This window comes from Ambystoma mexicanum, chromosome 6p, assembly GCF_040938575.1.
Source record: "Ambystoma mexicanum isolate Mex_15411 chromosome 6p, UKY_AmexF1_1, whole genome shotgun sequence".
Taxonomy (NCBI): Eukaryota; Metazoa; Chordata; class Amphibia; order Caudata; family Ambystomatidae; genus Ambystoma; species Ambystoma mexicanum.
The window spans coordinates 1,348,934,219-1,348,953,512 of NC_090935.1; the positions used below are offsets into that span (position 1 = coordinate 1,348,934,219).

Here is a 19,294-nt window from a genome sequence, read left to right on the forward strand (position 1 = left end):
TGGTCTCTGTCATGTCGACCCGTGTGAGTATTCTGGTTGCGGTGACACTCAGGTGTGATGTGATGAGTACTTTGGGGAACACATTATTCATTTTTGTTTTCCCCTTATTAATTTTTACTCCACCAGTCATTTTTGGCCTAGGTTGACAGTGAGTATTTAAAATCACAGTTCATACAATTAGACAGTTCATTTAATTTGTTTTATCAAAATGTGTCATTATATTGTTTATTTCGTTATTTAGTCATTACGCTGAAGAAGAGGTGTACAAACTGTTGTTTTACACCGAAACTGGTCCGTATAACTGGTCCGGTCTTGTTTCTTGTCCAGCAGTTGGAAGCATTAAGTCAAAAGCCTAATTTGTCTTCATGCTGAGCCATTCCTCAAATCATGTGTGATCCCTTTTTTCATGCTAATGCTCAAACTATTTGTCAGTGTTGTTGTGATTATTAAATTTTTTTAGGCCATGGTGGTAGCCTTTTACACTAGGATTAGAGAGTATGCTCGTATTACTACTATCTGTGTGAATATACTATGTAAGTTTAATAAATGGACTGTTGTGAAAATTGAGTTTTTTCGAATATATATGTACTGTCTTTTGTTTTTAAGTAGTTGTTTGGAGTAAAAAAAATTCGGATGTAATGTTTTTTTATAGGTTGAATAACTTAAATATTCTTCTATTTGATTCATACCTCTAGAGCTTTTTTTGCATATTATTATATTTGCCTCAGGTCTTGGAGGTTTATGGGAAACCTGCCCTTGTTTTCTCAGTGACCTGAGAGGAACCGGAGGGAAAATCCAAGGTCTTGGTGAGTTCTGGGAGAAACGTTAGAGAATCCACGGTTGTGGAGAGACCACAGAAGCAAGAGGCCATGAAGAGGCCTGCCAAATGTTTGGCAACCGGAATTCCTGCAGAAGGGGAATATTTAAAAATCTATTTTATACATGCTTTTTTTGGAGAAAAGGGATGGGTATTAAAGGATAGGTTCATGAGCATTTCAGTTGGCCAAATTTGGAGAAAACACGTGCTAGAGGTTAGGGTTAGGCTAGAGGCTACAGGTCTTACAAGAATAGGTTTGAACTTTCTGTTGGCTGTCATCATCTGAACTTTGCCTACTAGAACAGGACGCAGGGGCGTCATCTAGGGGTCGCCTGCGGTCGCCATAGCTATCCCTGTGATCTCCCCTGCTACCCCTTAAAAAAAAGAAAAAAAAGTTCATTTTTTTTTTAATGCAAACTCATGGGCTGTGGTCAGCGCCATGTGGCTCTTTGCTTCTGGAGTGGCTGGCTTTCTTGTTCAAACCTCTTAATAAATGAAAAAGAACAGGGGTGCCACAAGTCTAACACTTTCAACAGTGACCCTAAATAAAAAAGAATCGGAATACCAAATAATGTGTCTTTCTGGAATTCTATACCATAATTGCTAGACTCATTAAAGGTTTATTTCAGGCACACTTCAGGGGGTGAGTCACTGATTTAGTCTGTTCTTAAACACCTCAACTCAGCCTTTCGTCCTTCTTAGGTCGATAAATGAGTACCAACACAGTTTGGGTGATATTGTATGTATAGTTTTTCTAGATAAAGCGCTTAAGCGTAAGTGCTATATAATAACACATCATTTTCATTTGCCATGGACGTCTGCTTGCATTCACAGTAATTTGGTAATATGGGCTTATAACACTGATCTTAACGATACATATGGCGATCCATTCTTGTATGAAATGTATATCACATTATAGTGATATCATAACCATATTTTTCATAGTGTTCTTAGGAACAATGCAATGTGATGCCACTTCCTGTTTTTCCATCGCTTCCCGTGATATCACTTCGGGGTGGGGTCAAATAATATCTCTTCCTGTGATGTCATCACAGGTCAAGGGTCGTGTGATGTCACTTCCGCTACCCCTGGCATTTTGGTGAAATGACGTCCATGATAGGACGTCCCTTGAGAAACAGCAGAGATATATACGAATATTTTCAAGGCATTTTACATGAAACCCTTTGGACACCTTGCGGTATGAGGAGGCGTCAACAAACCATACTTTAATGTATCCCTTTCTTGACACTTGTTCAGTACAGAATTCCTTATTCCTTGTACATCTGTTCTCTTATACCCATTGGCGTTCATCTGACCCAAGACCTTATCTTGTAAATTCGAATGAAAGATTGCTAACTGAAATGTATGGTGTACATTGTTTCCTTGATTGAAATCACTGTGTCGTGGAGACAGGATCAGGAAAAGCAAGGGGTCACATTGACGTACCTTATTCTGAAACATTGAGGCGTGGAAGACAGTGTGCACACCATTGTATTCATTTGATTTTAATATGTATAACGCAGCTATAGCACATAGGTATAGAGGCACACAGGAAGACAGACAATTATGAACAGATAACCATAGCACAAAGACAGTAATGTGGAAACCACACAATCTGCGTTTTGTTTTTATTTATGATTCATAAACATTTGGGGCACAGCCTATTTAAAAGATATAAAAGATAGTTACAATAATCAGTCTTGCCCAGTTGGTGCCTTAAAACTGATAGCATTCTCTGTTGGCCTTTGATGCTCCTATCAGTATGGCATTATCTCTTGGTTGAAGTAGTATAGTGGATGTTTCTTGGCTATCCCTTCTGTTAGTGTACAAAATTACCTACTCCCAAAAGTTCGACCCCCAAAAGTCTGACCCCAATTTTCCACATATATATGTGGGGGTGGGGGGGGTTAAAGTGAATAAAAAATGTAATGCTTCACTTCTTTGGTACTCAATACAATTGGGCTTCTGTTTGGAAGAGACAAATTATAAATGCTCTACTGATGTTGAGGAGAACTCATATTTGGAGTATGGATGAGTCTAAAGTAGGGACAGGGCAGGAAGCTGAACCCCAGGCGTTTGAGCAACTGCTTCTGGGGCTCGTTGTCAGGCAGCACAACGCCTTGCAGTGGGTAACCCAGGCTGTGCAGTTTCCTGGAGAGGGTTGTGATCACCAACATTTGGTACCCCTTCTGGCGGTCTTCTGGTATTGTGAAGGAATGAGTCATGGTACTAAACTGGTCGGTTAACACCCAAGAGAGCAGGTTTCCTTCCTCATCCAGAACGCAGGCGCTATGGAAAACACTGCGCAGGTCCCCAAGGTACGTCTTACTCTTGTCTATGCCTCCAAACATCCAGTTTCTGTTCAATAGATCATCATGGGAATCCTTCAGCGTGGACAATCTCACGTTTTGCTCCATCCTAAAAAGAAAATGGAATCATTAATCATGAGTAGTGGTTTAGACCAATAATGTGCATACAAGTGGCCTTAGACAGAGGACTAACTTCTTGTCCAGGTCCCCACATTTGTCCTGGACAAAATATGCAGATTCTTTGTTCACTTTTAGCATATACCCTGTGAACCAAACTGGACAAGTGACAATTTAGCATTGTGTTCACATTGCATTCAAAATTCTGTACACCGTTTGCTAGGGTGCTATACAAGAGCAGGTCATGATGGCATGGCATCCTCCAGATAGCAAGGACTGCACCAGCATTCCTGAGGAATTGGCCATGGCTATCTGAGGCAGAGAGAGCACAACAGCTACGCCTTGGTCACAATCATTTTAGCTCTGGAGCTGGCGCAGATTCCAATTCAGGGGTGCCCTCATTCTGTGCCCCCGGGTAGAACGGGCTACACTGTATAGCATATAGCCTTTCAGCATCTGTACTGAAGGTTACACTTAACCTTCTTTACCCTCTAACTTTTGTCCTATTTCTCTTCTTCCCTTTCCATGCCAGCTGCTTTAGTGCAGGATGTATGTCCAAGTATCCACTCACTTAAATAGTTTCTCACTTCTTCCACTTTATCAGTCTGGTTTTCATCCTTTTCACTCCACTGTAAAAGCACTCGTCTCTCTCTCTAACTCGCACACCGCTCTTTTTGTTATTTTAGATCTCTCTGCTGATTTTGACACTGTCAATTACACTGCTCTTCTCTCCACTCTCGGTTTCAAAGGGTCGGTTCTTTACTGTTTTAGCTCCTATCCTATTGATCACAGCTACTTGGTTTCATAGAAAGGCCACTCTCATGTGAACCCCACATGTCTCTGTTCTTGGTCTCCTTCTCTTCTCTCTCTGCGTGATTCCCTGAGCTTTTATCTACTCTTTTATTATTTCTCACCATTTCTATGCTGGCGATTTTCAAATCTTTTTTCTCACTCTCTTTCTTTAGTGAATCTCTTAACTCTACTCTTTCGGCTCTTGAATGTCACATCATTCTCTAAATCTTCATTCATCTAAAACGGGAGTGCTCTTTTTTAATATTACCCCTAGCCCACGTCCCCTGCCTCCTTCTGCTATCCTCTCCTCCATCACAGCTCTAGCACAGTCTACTCACAACCTTGAAGTAATCTGTGATTCTGCACTCTCCTTTTCCTCTCATATCTCTACTGTTTGGCTGGTAACTTTTGCCTGCTTAACATCAAAAAAGCATTTCCTTTTCTCCGATTTCATGCTACCAAACGCCTCGTCTCCGCTCTTATATTCTCCTGTTTCTTCTCTTTGTCCTACCTGCTTACCAAATAGTGTCTCTTCGTTCCACACATAACACTTCTATCTGCCTTCTCTTTTATGTCTTAGTTATGCACTCTTACTTCACTGGCTAATGTGTGAATTTCATCTGATCTTTCATTTTCTTTGTATTGCGTTCAAATGTCTTTACGGACTGAGTCAACCAAATTTCTCCTCTTTGGTACCTCCAACCTCTCTACTGTTACACCTCAATCTAAGATTCCCTTAGTTGTCTCTCACCTCCGCCCATGCTTAATAAATGAAATTATTAATCTTACATAACATGCTTAATACCGGAGAGCAGTCTCTAAGCACAGGACGGGGATTGAAACCTTTGTTGCTCTCGTTTTCCAAGACAACTGTGTTGCCCATGAGCTATCCTCCCGCTGGCCACATGCTCAGTCCTGATTTCATTCCTTTTCACTGTTAGCCTCGCAACACTTGAAGAAATGTCCACTTGTGGTTTGATCTCTGTCCTCATTTTCGCCTTTTTGCTCTCATTCTAAAGATATGATATGGTATGATTGGTTATTTAAAACGCACTTAATACCCAGAGGTTTCTAAGCACGGACCCGGGGATCGAAACTGTGTTGCTCCGTGTTGTCTTGTTTGCAAGGCGAGCGTGTTGCCCCTGAGAAGATCACCTTCTATCTCTTTGATTTGATGGTGTAAATGAATTTCCTAAGTAAAACTGTACAGGCTATTCATGAACAGAACTTTCGTGAAAGCGTTATACAAATTAAGTCAAATGCAATAATACAAATTAATTAATTGCTGATGAATTAACAGTTTTATAAAGCTCTAAAAATCAACTAACTCAAAACAAAATACATCAGTAATAAAGTGTGTCAGGGGAATATGGAAAATACAAAAAATCTCCACCGACACAACTTGGTTATTTTGGCAATATGCTTGACTTCCTATAACACCTTGGCTGCATACTTCCTACAAATATTCTATGCTTTACATAAAAGGCCTGCACAGGAAAAGATATACATAGGATTTGGATGAATGTACAGATACAAAGAGCTTGTATTCAATTAATGCTGAAATCAATGAAGGGTAGCTTGAGATAGTGTTCTCATACATCTTTATAATGACTGCCACAGGAAATGGTCCACCATCTTTAGCAGGTGGGCAAAATAACTACAATTTGCCATTTTCTGAGCATACCCTCTTCATATCTTTGTAAGGACTCCCACTAGTAAGAAATCCAATTTAAACTGCCCATGCAAGTTCCTCTGAGAGGAATCTTTAAAGTATTAATGTTACATCCCCCGAAGCAGCTTAGTTTCTAGACAACTGCAAACCAATGGTACTGTAGGCAATAGGATCTGCATTTCTTTAGCCCTCACTATAGGTATAACACTAACCTCAAGACTTTGTCATTCTTTAAGCTCATCTCTCACTAGTTTAAGCTCACTGGAGACTCAAAGTACCATATTACTTGTTCCGCCAGAGTGGTACAATTTTGGCAATAATTCGGTTACTGCCACTCTTTTGGCAGTAACAGAATTACCCCCATATTGACAGCACTGTCAAATTCTGACTTTGGAGATGAAGTGGAGGCTTTATCTCCAGCATGTTGAGGTAGGTAAATCTTCCAATTTACCCCCAAATATTTGAGGATTTACCATGGCGGAACTAGCGCTTCTCAAGATATGTTTATTGGTAAAAAAAAACTAACCCCTAAAACCTCATACAATAGCTTAGTAAAACATATATTGCAATAAAAGCATGTGAATTATAAAACAGTGCAATAATAGAGTAGGATTCATCACACATTCATTTCTACTTGGATGTCATTTCCTCCCGTCCTTCTCCTCCCATTGTGTGCCTCTTCATTGCAAAGCTACCCCCTACAAACACAAACTCATATGGGAATTGCTCGTCATTCTGTTACCATCACTTTTTTTGGTGGTAACGGAATTACCATTGTTTTTACTTCACCCCAGAATTCCGAGTTGTGAGTAAATCCTTCACTTTTCCTCCAGAAATCGGCAAAATATCCCCATGGAATTCTATGGACTCCAAAAATTGAGAATTACAATGCCTTACTGTCACTTGTAATTCCGTGGTAACCCCACGGGACCAAGTGGCGGTAACAGTAAACGATTTTGGCTGCAAGTTAGTGGAATTACAACCAAATTGCTGACAAACTCATAATGAGGCGTTAGAACTTGCTAGCTATTTCTCTACCCACTAAATGTGCTTGAACTTGCTAATTAAGTGGAGAAACGCCACATAATTAATCTTTAGGTGGGATCAATTAACCTTCAAGGCGGTCAGTCTGACCTAATTTTCCCATATTAACATATTACCTCGACAATGCATCTGCTGTCTATGGCATTACTGTTAGGAGGATAAGGATTTGGTGTCAATTGTTTTCCACTACCTGGCTGGTGGGTTCACATATCTTTTTGACATTGTCTCTCGCCATCAGCCCGCCATTTTGTCATAGTTGTCCTTTATGATAATTCTTGTGAAAATGTTATGGCTTTATATAAATATGTAAAAGCCCAAAAACAAGATGTTGTAGTCGGTCCTTTTACTGTAGGTTAAACTTTTTTAAATATATTTTCTTATTTCGCCTTCTACAAATAGACGTTTTAAACACTAGGCCTCATTCCGAGGCTGGAGCAAAGGGATTACGGGAACCAGTAAGGACACTGGTGCCGGTAATCCCTTTGCGAACTATTACAAGGTCCCTTTGCGGGTCCCGCTAAGGCCGCTTGGTTCTACCTGGTTCTACCAGGCGGCCTTAGCGGGTTTCCCCAAAGGGTCCAGGAAGCAAATAACGGAACCACAAATTGCAGTACTGTTATTAGCACCTTCCCCATTCCCATTGAGTCCTATGGGGGCTCAAATGGGAATGGGAATGGTATTTTCAATGGGGATTTACCGGACCCGCAAAGGTCCGAATAGACTGGTAAGTTCCCATTGAATGAGGGCAGACTCAGTACCGTTATTGCAGGCAGCCATGGCACTATTAGCACCATGGCTACCTCCAATCTCGGAATGAGGCCCACTATCTTCAAATGCTAGGCAGAAAAAAAGAAATTGCATTTCATTCTCCCTTTTTAAATTACAAAAACTAGCACGTGTGTGACTCTTCAGCCTGCAATCTGCAGGTGTGGGTTGATAATGGAAGGATGCTGAGCCAGCATTAAATGTAATTTAATTTCTTTTAAAAATGGCTCTAGCTCAACCAGATTCACTTCTTTAGTAGGGTTGAACCTTCGAGCAGTAGATACATCTGCCCCTGCCTTCCTTCCATGCTGCTAAGACTCACAAGGCCACCCTTGTTCTCAGTAGGCTGCATTAGTGCCCTGGCCTCCCGGTGGGACTCCCTATCTTTACTGATGTATTCCACTTGGCAAAATACTTTACTACTCGCACCCTCTATGTCCTCCCTTGATCCACATCAAGGATTGTGCACCACTTCCACGTGTGGTGGCTGCCTGTGAACATGCACTCCCTCTTTAAATTCTGTCTTGTTTACAAATTAATTTATGGTTCAGCTCCCAGGTACTCGGCTAACTCCAACTCTCTCTACTAGCCCTTAGCAGCGTGAGATCTTAAGCTGTCCTTAACCACTTTGTTCCCCATTCTTTCTGTGATAACTCTGGCTATTGCTCTTTCACAGTACAGCTCCCAACCCCAGGGATGCCCTACCTCCTGACATCGGATACACTCCATGTCTACCATGAAGAAGCACTGCGGTTGCATTGAAGGAGCACAAGAGATGTCTGTTCCTATCCTGTCTGACTATCTGTACACAGATAAATACTGACAATTGATAATCTTGTAGCACATGCAATTACTCCAAATGTCAATAATATAAGATGTTTGAGTGCAATTATTGGGCGTCATTACAAGTTTTGTGGTATTTTGGCAGTAAACCACTGAAATATCACCAAACAGATTTACTTTTACTGCCACTTGGTCCAGCAGAATTACCGCCGGATTACAAGTGGTGGTAGGCGGTGTAAATCCCCAGTTAATGGCATCCATAGGGCTTTATGGAGATTTTGGCAGAATTGTCGTTATAAGTAATTCTGTATATTTTGTCGATTTACAGAGGTAAAGTGGCAGATTTACCTCCGGATTTTGCTCTACTTCAGCGCTGACTTGGTAGTACGGCGGTGCAGTAATGCAGCGGTAATGGAATCACCACTCCATTACCACCATGTTTTACTGCACCACTGTACTTGGAATGAGGCCCACATTGTTTGTTATTGTCCTCTCTTACAGGCTAAATACCTCCCTTCTACACATGGTTAATACATCGGTTCTTGATTCTTTCCATCTATTTGGGATAGTCCTTGGCACCATTGGTGTAGTAATGCTGTATGTGTGGGATAATACCACATTGGTATGGTAATAGTATTGGCTAATACCTCATTGAAAAAACACATATAAGGGTATTTGCTTTTTCATACAGCTGACCATATTTCGCAGATGAATGCCACTTTGCCCTAGATTCAGAATGAAGGTGTTAGCTGAGTAAAAGGAAGATATTGGGCCTCATTATAAGTTTGGTGGTAGCCGTGCCCTTATTAAGGGCATGGCTACCGGCAAACTCGCTACCGGCCCCGGCACCCGCGAATGGGCCATTACCGGCCCATTACGAGATGAATGGGACGGTAATTGCCCATTCGCGGGTGCCGGTATGGCCGGCCTCCCGATCCCCATTCTTCCCAAAAGGGCGGAATGAGGTTCGGGAGCATGGTTGCATCGGCACCGTTAATAACGGTGCCGGTGCAATCACGAGTTCTTCACGCGGGTGCCAGTCGGCACGCCTGGTCAGACCAGTCATGCAGTCCGGCACCGGCAAGCAGAACTCATAATGTGGCGGAGAGGTAACAACGGCGCCGGTAGCACTACCGGCGCTGTTGTTGCCTTTCCGCCACATTCATAATGAGGCCCATTGTGTTTACAGTACTATGAAGTAGGTGTCACTGGTTGACAGTGCAACAATAAAAACATATGCTCACTACTTTCATAGACCAGTGATACTTTTCAGCAAAATAGTCAAAAACAAAATGGCCTACCAAAGATGGCAGAACCTATTCATTTGGTCCAGCGTAATAGAGTATACCTTTGTTTCTTTTTTTAAACTTCTACTGGGGGAGTCACACTTTATGAGATCTACTGACAATGCACATAAGAATGTATTGTTTACCACTGATGTTATTGTTTCATACTTTAATGGGATATCCTTTAAGCCTGCTGGAGCCAGGTGTTGCACTGTCAAGAATGGGATGAGCTTCACGTTGACATCCTTTTGGACAGCGATGGCCTCGGAAGCCTCATATACACCCTCTTGATGTCCTGTGAGTGAAGACACATTCATGACAGTCAATTCCATGGTATACAGACAACAAATAAGCAATTGCATCTTCTGTTTCTAGAGAAGCATTGTGGGTTGTTCAACACGTCTTAGAAGTAGCCTTCTAATGTGCCCATTAGAATAATATGTCAGTCAGTATCTCCATCTGTACAGGAGAAATACATTGAGACCATACATGTGAGTAAATGCAAGTAAGGTAAATAGTTGTGTCTCTCAAATGTAATTATAGACAACATTACACTCATCTTTGTAAAACGTTCATACAGAAACCAGAGATATGTGTGAAAAAGTGTGGCAAGGGAAAGAGTGGAACAATACTACAAGTGCCTTCCATGGTTGGTATTGATCCATTATGAGAGGTTTGGTGTAAGGAAAATAATGTTACATATTATGATGGGTACTGGCACACCCAAAACCCTTTTTATCGAATGTCCTATGTAGAGGTACTGGAAGTGAACTTGAAAGAACTGAGAATGTCTTGTAGGTTCCATGGCTTACAAAGTTACTTGTAATTATCTGATTGGCTGTTCTAAAAACTGGCCTTTTATTCAAGGCATACCAAAAGATGGGCACACGTTGTAGAAAGCTGTTTGGCATTGTTGGGATGGAAACGTCCGATGGTGCTCCAAATGAAGATTAAACCCAATAATCAGAGCACTGTTATGATTGTGGGAGTGTCAAATCTATGGTGTGAGAAATATTCAGAAGATATTTTGGACAAGTTAGGAAAACAATTGAACTTGATCAAACAATAGTGCTGCAGGAAGGAGGAATACCAAGGTTGGAGAAATGTAGAGCAATACCACATTTGATAAAATAAAGCAGATTGCTGAAGGAAGGAATTATCTAGGAGACTCAAAGATCAGAGTGAATTTCATCATTTGTATTGGTAAAGAATATTTCAGGCAAACTTTGTATGTGTGTTGACCTTAGCAAATGTAACAAGGCCATTTGAGTAGATCTCCTTCCGTATAAGGTATTCCAATTGCTTAATCTGCCGTGTCGGATCTTGTTGATTAGTGCTAGTTGCACTGAATCCGCTGTCAGTAATCAGCCCGAGTACTTCGTTTGCCTCCTCGGCTGTGAAGCCCAATGTTTCTGCTCTGTTTGTTGTTAAGCCTTCAATGTCTGCAAAAGAAATTATTTTAATTGAAATTGTTCAATATCTCAAAAGGTGTGCCTCCACCTTAGTTATGCCTAGACCAAATTCAAGAAAAACGGAGTATACTACTCAAGCCGAGAACAAATAGAAAGAGACCGCAGCACCACTAGTCTTTGTGTCAAAGTATTCACGCCAGAGCAATCGAATTAAGGCAATCATAAATAAAAACTGAAACACTGTCACATGCGACAAAAGAGTCGAGCACTTGTTTAAAGAAACTCCCACGTTTGCTTACCAACGAAGTGCAAACCTCAAAGACAGATTGATTCACACTAGACCACCACAGAAGAAGAAACAAACAAACCGCATAGGTACATTCCCATGTTTAAATTGTAGCAACTGTGGCTACATCATAAAAGGTGATTCAGTAAACCATCCATACACTGGAGAGAAGATCAAACTTGGATGTTATGCAACGTGCGATACACCAGGGATCATCTATGGGATCAAATGCCCATGTGGGCTGTATTATGCGAACTGCGAAGACAAGGTGAAAATGAGCACAGATCTAGTATCCGAAATAAAAACGCAAGCTCAGCAGTGGCAAGACACTGGCAAAGCAAACAGCACAACTTGGCACAAATCAAATTTATAATCTTAGAAAAGGTCCAAAGAAGAGAGAAACATGAAGATTTACAAAAGAGACTAGACCAACGTGAGACGTTCTGGATTGACAGACTGAGAGCTTTGGCACCGAAAGGCATCAATGAAGAGATCAATTACATGTGCTTCCTCTGACAGGGAGGGGCACGCATGGGTTACTCTAACCAGAACATTGAGAACTTGCTTGAAGCATTGTTTCTGCCATGATATTTTTGATGTGATGTTTGTTATAGTACCACCCTGGTTTATTTATTTTTGAAATTTTGACTTCGGAAATGTGAATCTCCTTCCTCCCACTATAGGATATTTCTTTACAATGCTATAACATCCTTGCCATCCATAGGACAATCATGGAGACAATCCCGGTCTCATTGATTGGTTGAGCTAGAAGAAACCGTGCATGAGTTTCTGTAACTTCCTCTAATTGTACTAACGCGCCCCAATGTGTACTTAGAGGATAATTTGTACATCGCCACGGATGCAGATTCTTCTGGATTCATGGCGAGATCCAGAATACCCCTCCCCTATAGATTCTAATTTTTTTTACCCCAGTTACAATAACGCGCCCCAGTGTGTGTCGAGACGTAAGACCATACATCTTTATTGAGTGGGTAATTGACAGAACATGTTAGACGATTCACGATTTAGATCGAGCAGTGAATTGTTCCCACACTGTCAGCGTGAATACAACAGGCATTGTTAACATCCATTTACTTCCATTACAGCTTTTTACACGTACGCGAAACTTCCAGCTTTGCAAGTTCCCATGGCGACATCCCCGCCCCTCTGTGTGCTCACACAGAGAGGTGGGGCCTGAGGCATACGTGCGGCAGCATTCGCGCTGCTCCCTGTTACCCCGCCTCCCTTGCCATGGGCATTTAGTTAAGCATCGGCACTCGCGCGCATTTCGCTTTCACACGCAAATGAGCACGGGTCCGGACTGCTGCTAACAAGCTTACAGGTAAGAGATCTCAGTACATTACATACAGAATACATCCTACAAGCATGGTAGGACGCTTACAGTCTGTCTTTTCTCCTCACACTCAACAGCAGCGTCGGACGCTACGAGAACAAATACACACGAAACTGTGAGGATCACAGCAGCATACAAGGTACAGAGTGTTCAAGAGTATAGGATAGAATCATGGGTTCACCATTTTGAACAGCTGCATTGTAATATTTGTTCTTGTTTTTCTTGTCTTTTTCTTTTTTGACTATCAAATAATCCCGGATCTACTTGGGGTATGTGTTTAACATTTTACATTTTTTATTGGAATGTGACGTGTTGTCCTACTTGTTACAATTGTACAGTATTACGAAATTTGAAATTAGTACAGCCCTGAAGATGGTCATAGGCATGTGTACTAACCCACAAATAGACCCAGGTATTTACGGGCTGCCTCACAAAATAAGAGTAAAACACGAATTGAAATGTGAATTAAACATTTCTCTCGCGAAACTTTGAGTGATTTTTTATGATTTTTGTTTTGAATAATTGAGAATAAGTTCATAAAGAAACTTAACTACCTGTGCAACCCTGACAAGGGTCAACTGTGAGCACCAGATTTAAATAAGGTGCAGTTACCTTATTTTTTCTTGTTTCTATATCGTGAGGTCCGGATGCCAAAGGACCTTTTCCAATCTGGTAGCTCCAGGATAAAGCAATTTTTTATACATATTTACAGTAGTTGAACCCGTCTACAGTACACACTTCCGTGGTGCACACTATACTCTGTTTTTCCTGAGTCCTAAAACAGACATCAGTATGACATTGTGTTGGCCCAGCCAAATAATTTCTTAAATAGTGTCATTAGAATGTTGTCATAGCATTCAAAATGGGTAAAGTGTTTTGATTTGTATGGAAGCCATTATCAAGCTTTAGGCATACTGAGGTAACAATGGACATTGCACAATTTAAACCGTAAGAAGATATTTAGTAGTGATCATAGTGAAAGTATGCGAGCAACCCTAGGGAGCTGTACTGGAATCACAAAACAGCATTTACTCTGTATAGAGGCTGAAAGCACATATCTTTTGGGAATACACTGCAAACGCCCTGCTTTCCTCTTTATACTGTTTAACTTACTGGGACCCACTTTAAGACTGCCTGTGCCTAACTTTGAGAACATATTACACTCTACAGTTATGTGTGAATAGTGTGTGCTTTCCTAAAATGCATTTGTGAGGACTACTAGAAATGTGAATTATTTTCGGTGAATACTATTCCTTAACCCAGCAAAGCTTTAACTGAAAATTCTCTCGTTTTGGCTCTACTGTCCAGTGCGTTTCTATGTGGTCCATTTCTCCGTGTGAGCACTGTCAAATGAAGACGTTTGGGGGATTTAGAAAGCTAAAGTATTTTACAATTTTTGCATACTATTCTACTTTGGCCAATTAAAGGTATCAACATGTGCAGTTTGTGTGATTTTAAAACTGGACTAACATGGCATCAAAACATTCTTTGGGCCTCATCTGTGAAAGTTCACCAGACTCAACATACAACTGTTCTGTCCAGATATGAGCATGCATGCTAACGCTGGTGAGGTTTCATGTCTGTCCCCTCTGATTTTCAAGATTTTTTGGCACATACATCTCCCTTTTCATGAAGTTGTGTACATTCAGAAAAATGTGATAATTGGATTAGCTCACTCCTTGTGAAAAATAATGTATCTATTTATTTGCAAAAACACAATGAGTGTACAATATAATGTGATACGCCTAGCGTGTGCCACATTAAAAGAAACTAGGCCAATTAAGTAGCATTGCTTGGAATCCCCAGAAACAAAAATATAACATCAGCACAAGAAATACATACTTAATTTCAGCATCAAATATATCATTGAAAGTCAGGATCCCCTTATGCGTTCCCTTCTAGACTATCCAGACCTCAAGGAAAAATAACTTTGACCTCTTTTGCAAGAGTTGATATTTCCAAAGACCTCTTGCAGTGAGGTATCAAGTGTTCCAAGGCAAGCTCTAATCACTAACCACTCCCAGGGCATATTTGTCGTTACCTGCTACTGCAGCCAGACCTGTCTGTCTGCCAGCTACACCAGTATCCAGGACCTCTCTAGAGGTGAACAACCTCTGCAGGTGTTTGCCAGCCTCCCACGTTATAGGAGAACAAGACCAAGGACCATATATTGTCCCTGATGCCCTAGATTGGGACTCATAGCATCCGGAGAGCCAGACAGCCAGGATGCCTATTTTTCATCATTGAACTGCTTCAAAAAGATTTGAGCCACGTTCAACCATTTGAACCAGCAGGACTGTCTCATACCGGGCCAGCTGATTGTGTCGTTGCCTAGGCTTGAATCAAAGGCTCATAGCTGCGGAAGCACTACGAACCACTGCGCCATGATCAAGTAACTCAAGCCACCAGCATCTTCGTCTTTGACCCGTGCTCAAAAATTGAACTGACCCTGATGACCCAAACAACCTGCTTCATTATAATGCTGCATCGAACTACACCGAGCATCACTTTGAACCCAACTCAATGCCTTCTCCCTGTCTGGGTAACCACGACTCACCGCATTCGATCCTGTTTCACACCGCATACAAATTTGCTCAAAGGGCAGCTTGACACAATTGAACTGCCAAGAACAGATTAGGGTACTGTTTGGACGGCCCAAACCCTTGTGATTAATTTTTTGGAACCATAGAGATTGGTTAAGCTCTTTTTTGCACCTTTTTCACCAAGAAGTATATCCAAGAAATATATCCTTTTTATTTTATTATCTTGTTCCTCCCTGCTACATGTCCAGTGTGTTCTTGCATCTTTACATTCTGCATTTCTCTCTCTTCCTTTGCAGGGATGGGTTCTTGATAGTTTATTTAACACAACCTTGATTGGACATTCCTTTATTTTGGACTGTTGCACTACTGCTGTTTTCGTTGCTACTGTTTGCCACTCACACGGCTCTTAATAGTATAACCTGCCCTCGGCCCACTCTACTAAAAAACGTGAATGAGCTATATCTCTTACCTGTGCCTATTTCACCTTTATGATTAGAATTACTGTTGTTTTGTAGGAATGTGAGAACTGAGGCAGGTTAGCCACACTCGTCCTTGGACTCTTGCAGATCAGAAGTAATTTCATCACAGTTAATGTGAACTGTGTATTTGGGCAGTATTAGTGTGTACAGGAGAGTGTGCATGTGTGTGTTGCCTGTGGGCAGTGTGTGTGTGTGTGTGGCGGGGGTCAGTGTGTGTGTGTGTGTGTGTGTGTGTGTGTGTGTGTGTCTGTCCAGCCAGTGTGTGTGTAGGGAGGCAGTGTGTTTGGGGGCAGTGTGTGTGGGGGCAGATGTGTGTGGGTGGTGGGGCAGTGTGTGGCAGTGTGTGTGAGGCATCTCCCGTCTTCATGAGGGGTGGTGCACTGTGTGAGTGGGGAAGTGATAAATGTGAGAGGGCAGTGTGTGTGGGGGGCAGTGTGTGTGTGGGGCAATTTTTGTGTGAGGGTGGAGGGTGCAGTGTGTGTGTGTGGGGGGGCAGTGGTTTGTAGGGGGATGTGCCTGTGGGAATACAGTGCCTGGTGTAAGGCCAGTGTGTGCAGGGGGTGGTAGGAGTGTGTGAGGGGGTCAGTGGTGTGCATGAGAATATGTAGATTGTTAGTGAAAGGGAACTATGTGTGTTTCAGGGTAATGTATGTGAGGGGTTAGTGCGTGATGGCAATGTTAGTGCATTTGGGCAGTGAGTTTGTGTGAGGGCAGTGTTTGTGTGGGGGGAGTGCGTCACTTCAGTGGGTGGATGCAACAGTGTGTGCGTTTGTGTGGAACAGTGTGGGTATGTGTGTGAACAATGTGTTTGTGGGTAGTGTGTGCCTGAGTGGGGTGTGTGTGTGTGGAATATACATGGGGGTAGAATGTGTGTGTGGGGGGAATTGTTTACATGGCACAGTGGGTGTGTGGAAGTGTGTGCTGGGGCAGTGTGTGTGTTTGTGTGGTGGAGAAGTGTGTATTGGGTAGTGCAGTTGTGGGGGAAGTGTGTGTGGGGGCAGTGGCAATGTCTGTCTGGGGCAGATAGTGTGTGTGGTAAGGCAGAGAATGCTTGTGAGGGAAAACACTGTTGCATTGCCACTGTCTGTAGGAGGTGGGTGTGTTGGAAATGTTAGGGCGCAGTGTGTGTGTGTGTGTGTGTGTGTGTGTGGGGGGGGCAGTGTGGGTGCAGGGGAAATTGTGGGGTTGTGTATGAGGGAAGTATGTATGGGGCAGTGTATGGGTGGTGTGAGGTGTCAGAAATGTGAGGCAGACAACTTTGTGAAGGTTTTTCATAAGATGACATTTTATTAACTCAAAAGGGTTTGACAAACGCCTCACTATCCCTACCATGAGGAGGATTTCCCTGACTATCAAAATAAAGTAAAGGAAACACTTTCACAAAAAGATTCTGTCCCTCACACTTGTAAATACAACAAACTCAACAAGGTGATGTATGGAAATTCAGATATAACAGAAATAACAGTTATGTTCAAATCCACGTAACTGTGTCACCTTGTAACTTGGGTAAATAACGTTTCCCAGATTCAAACAGTATTTCAATCAACAATTGAAAAAAATAAGGAAATCCTGTTTTGCAACAAAGTTCCAATAAAGCTCCTCTTGTTCCAGTATGTCTCTAACTTGGACTTGACCAACAGTTCAAACTGTTTAACTTCCACAATGCATCAGTATCCACAAAAAGGATTCTGTCTGGATAATTCTGAAACAATTCACAAAAGACTTGCATCAACAATATTGATTTGTCAGGATAATTCCACAACTATTCACAATGTGCTTTTGTGGTCTTGCCACTTTTTTTTCAACACTTGTAACAATACCACAGTCCTTCAATGACTTCCGCCTGGTCCACTCACCTGCCAGGCCTACAACTACAATGTCCCTTGCCCTGGTGTACTCTCCTGCCAGGACTAATGGAACTACTACTATTACAAGTACTTCTGTGGTACAGTTTTACTTCACACAACTCATAAAGTGTTTTGACTTTCCACAACATCAATTTTGACTACTTCTTCTGGGAAAACATGAGATACATTGGTGCTGTGGGCAGTGTGTCTGGTGCTGAGGTGCAGACCTGTTTCTACGCTTGGTGACTGTAGCGTGTTGCAAAAGCTGAACTTACTCATACTAGAAAGTGAAAGCGGACGGGCGAGTCACAGAAAGCACAAGAAGCTTGCTTTACAAAGGACTACAAGGACTACAAGGAAGGACTACAACTCCATTTATTCCTGCAGCGCCTCTCTGTCACCCCCAGACCCTGTCTCCTACTACGCACGCTGGGGCTTCAATATCTGCCTGCCCAGCGAAGCGTAGCGGAGTGTGGGCAGAGTATCTGATGCTGAGGTGCGGACCTGTTTCTACGCTTGGTGACTGTAGCGTGTTCAAAAGCTGAACTTACTCATACTAGCAAGCGAAAGCGGCCGGGCGAGTTGCAAAAAGCACAAGAAGCTTGCTTTACAAAGGACTAAAAGGAAGGACTACAACTCCATGTATTCCTGCAACGCCTCTCTGTCACCCTCAGATCCCGCCTCCTGCTAAGCACACTGGGGCTTCAAAATCTGCCTGCCCAGCGAAGCGTGGGCGGAGTGTGGGCAGTGTCTGGTGGCTGGAGGAAGGAGGATGGACTGCGGACCATCATGAGTGACGGTAAGCAGGGTGAAATCCCAGGGAGGGAAACGCTGCCGCCCATTACGAAGAGATGCTTGAAAGAGACCCCTGTGCTGATCAATTGGTACTTTCAGAAATGTCCCCGGCCTTACTAGAGGCAAAGACGCTGCTTCTAATGGTTAGCGAGGAGAGGGAAAGCCCAACGAGCAGCGGAATAACTAAAGCCAAAGAATTAAGTACACCGAGCCAATGCGACGCTTTAGCATGCTGGGGTTGCTTGGCTTAAGCACAGGCCTCGGCACAGTGACCCATCTGGATAACACATCGCAGGCGTCTAGCCTGGAATAGACTATAGATGTGGGATTGGAACCGAGGTTACCTATAAGGCGCTGTGCTTGCAGAGAAGGGAATTGTGGAGCCTCCCATGTGGCCCTGCAAATGGACAAAAACGTCCAGGAAGCAGGAAGCAAAACAGATGAGCCGCAAATAGCGCTCAAACTGGAAGACACTGAAACTACTCCGCCATTGACACCGGCTAAACTTCATAGAGTATTCACCAAGATAGCGACTCCATTGGAAGTCCCAAAAGTTAACAAACCAATTACCCCCTACTCAGAGTCTAGATTGCTAGCAAAAAGGAAAATCACCTTCGGGAATGAACTTAATAATGGATATGACAAAGACAAACCGATGGGTCCACGAAGCGAGTACACACCTTTGGCACCTTTTGATGCCTCCGGAAACTACATGCAAAAGTGACTGAAATGGTCTTCAGAGATGTCTACCATTGCCCTTGGGAAGGTAGGGTAAAAATCCATCGGCTCGTGGGTTGGTTACGTGTGTTTCCCACAGCATGATAATAAGGCGCTATATCAATCAACTGGTGGGAACAACATGTAGAACCCCCCAGTTTGGCATTTGGTGACAATCTAACAGGCCACCGTTTTTATTTCAATACTAAACGGCTGTCAACGATCACAGGAAACAACGAGAAACTGCTACCCAGAAGGGAAATAAATAATTCAGAA

General features: G+C 42.5%; 1 protein-coding gene across 1 annotated transcript in view; it reads right to left on the reverse strand.

The window, feature by feature from the left end:
• Nucleotides 1-2,290: 2,290 nt before the first annotated feature.
• GLYATL3 (glycine-N-acyltransferase like 3) overlaps nt 2,291-19,294 on the reverse strand; it is a 111,314-nt gene continuing 94,310 nt past the window's right edge. The window contains exons 5-6 of the mRNA XM_069626038.1: nt 9,754-9,880; nt 2,291-3,235 (exon numbers count right to left, since the gene is read on the reverse strand). Coding sequence (XP_069482139.1) covers nt 2,812-3,235; nt 9,754-9,880 — 551 coding nt within the window. The 3' untranslated portion in view covers nt 2,291-2,811. The remainder of the gene's footprint in view (nt 3,236-9,753; nt 9,881-19,294) is intronic.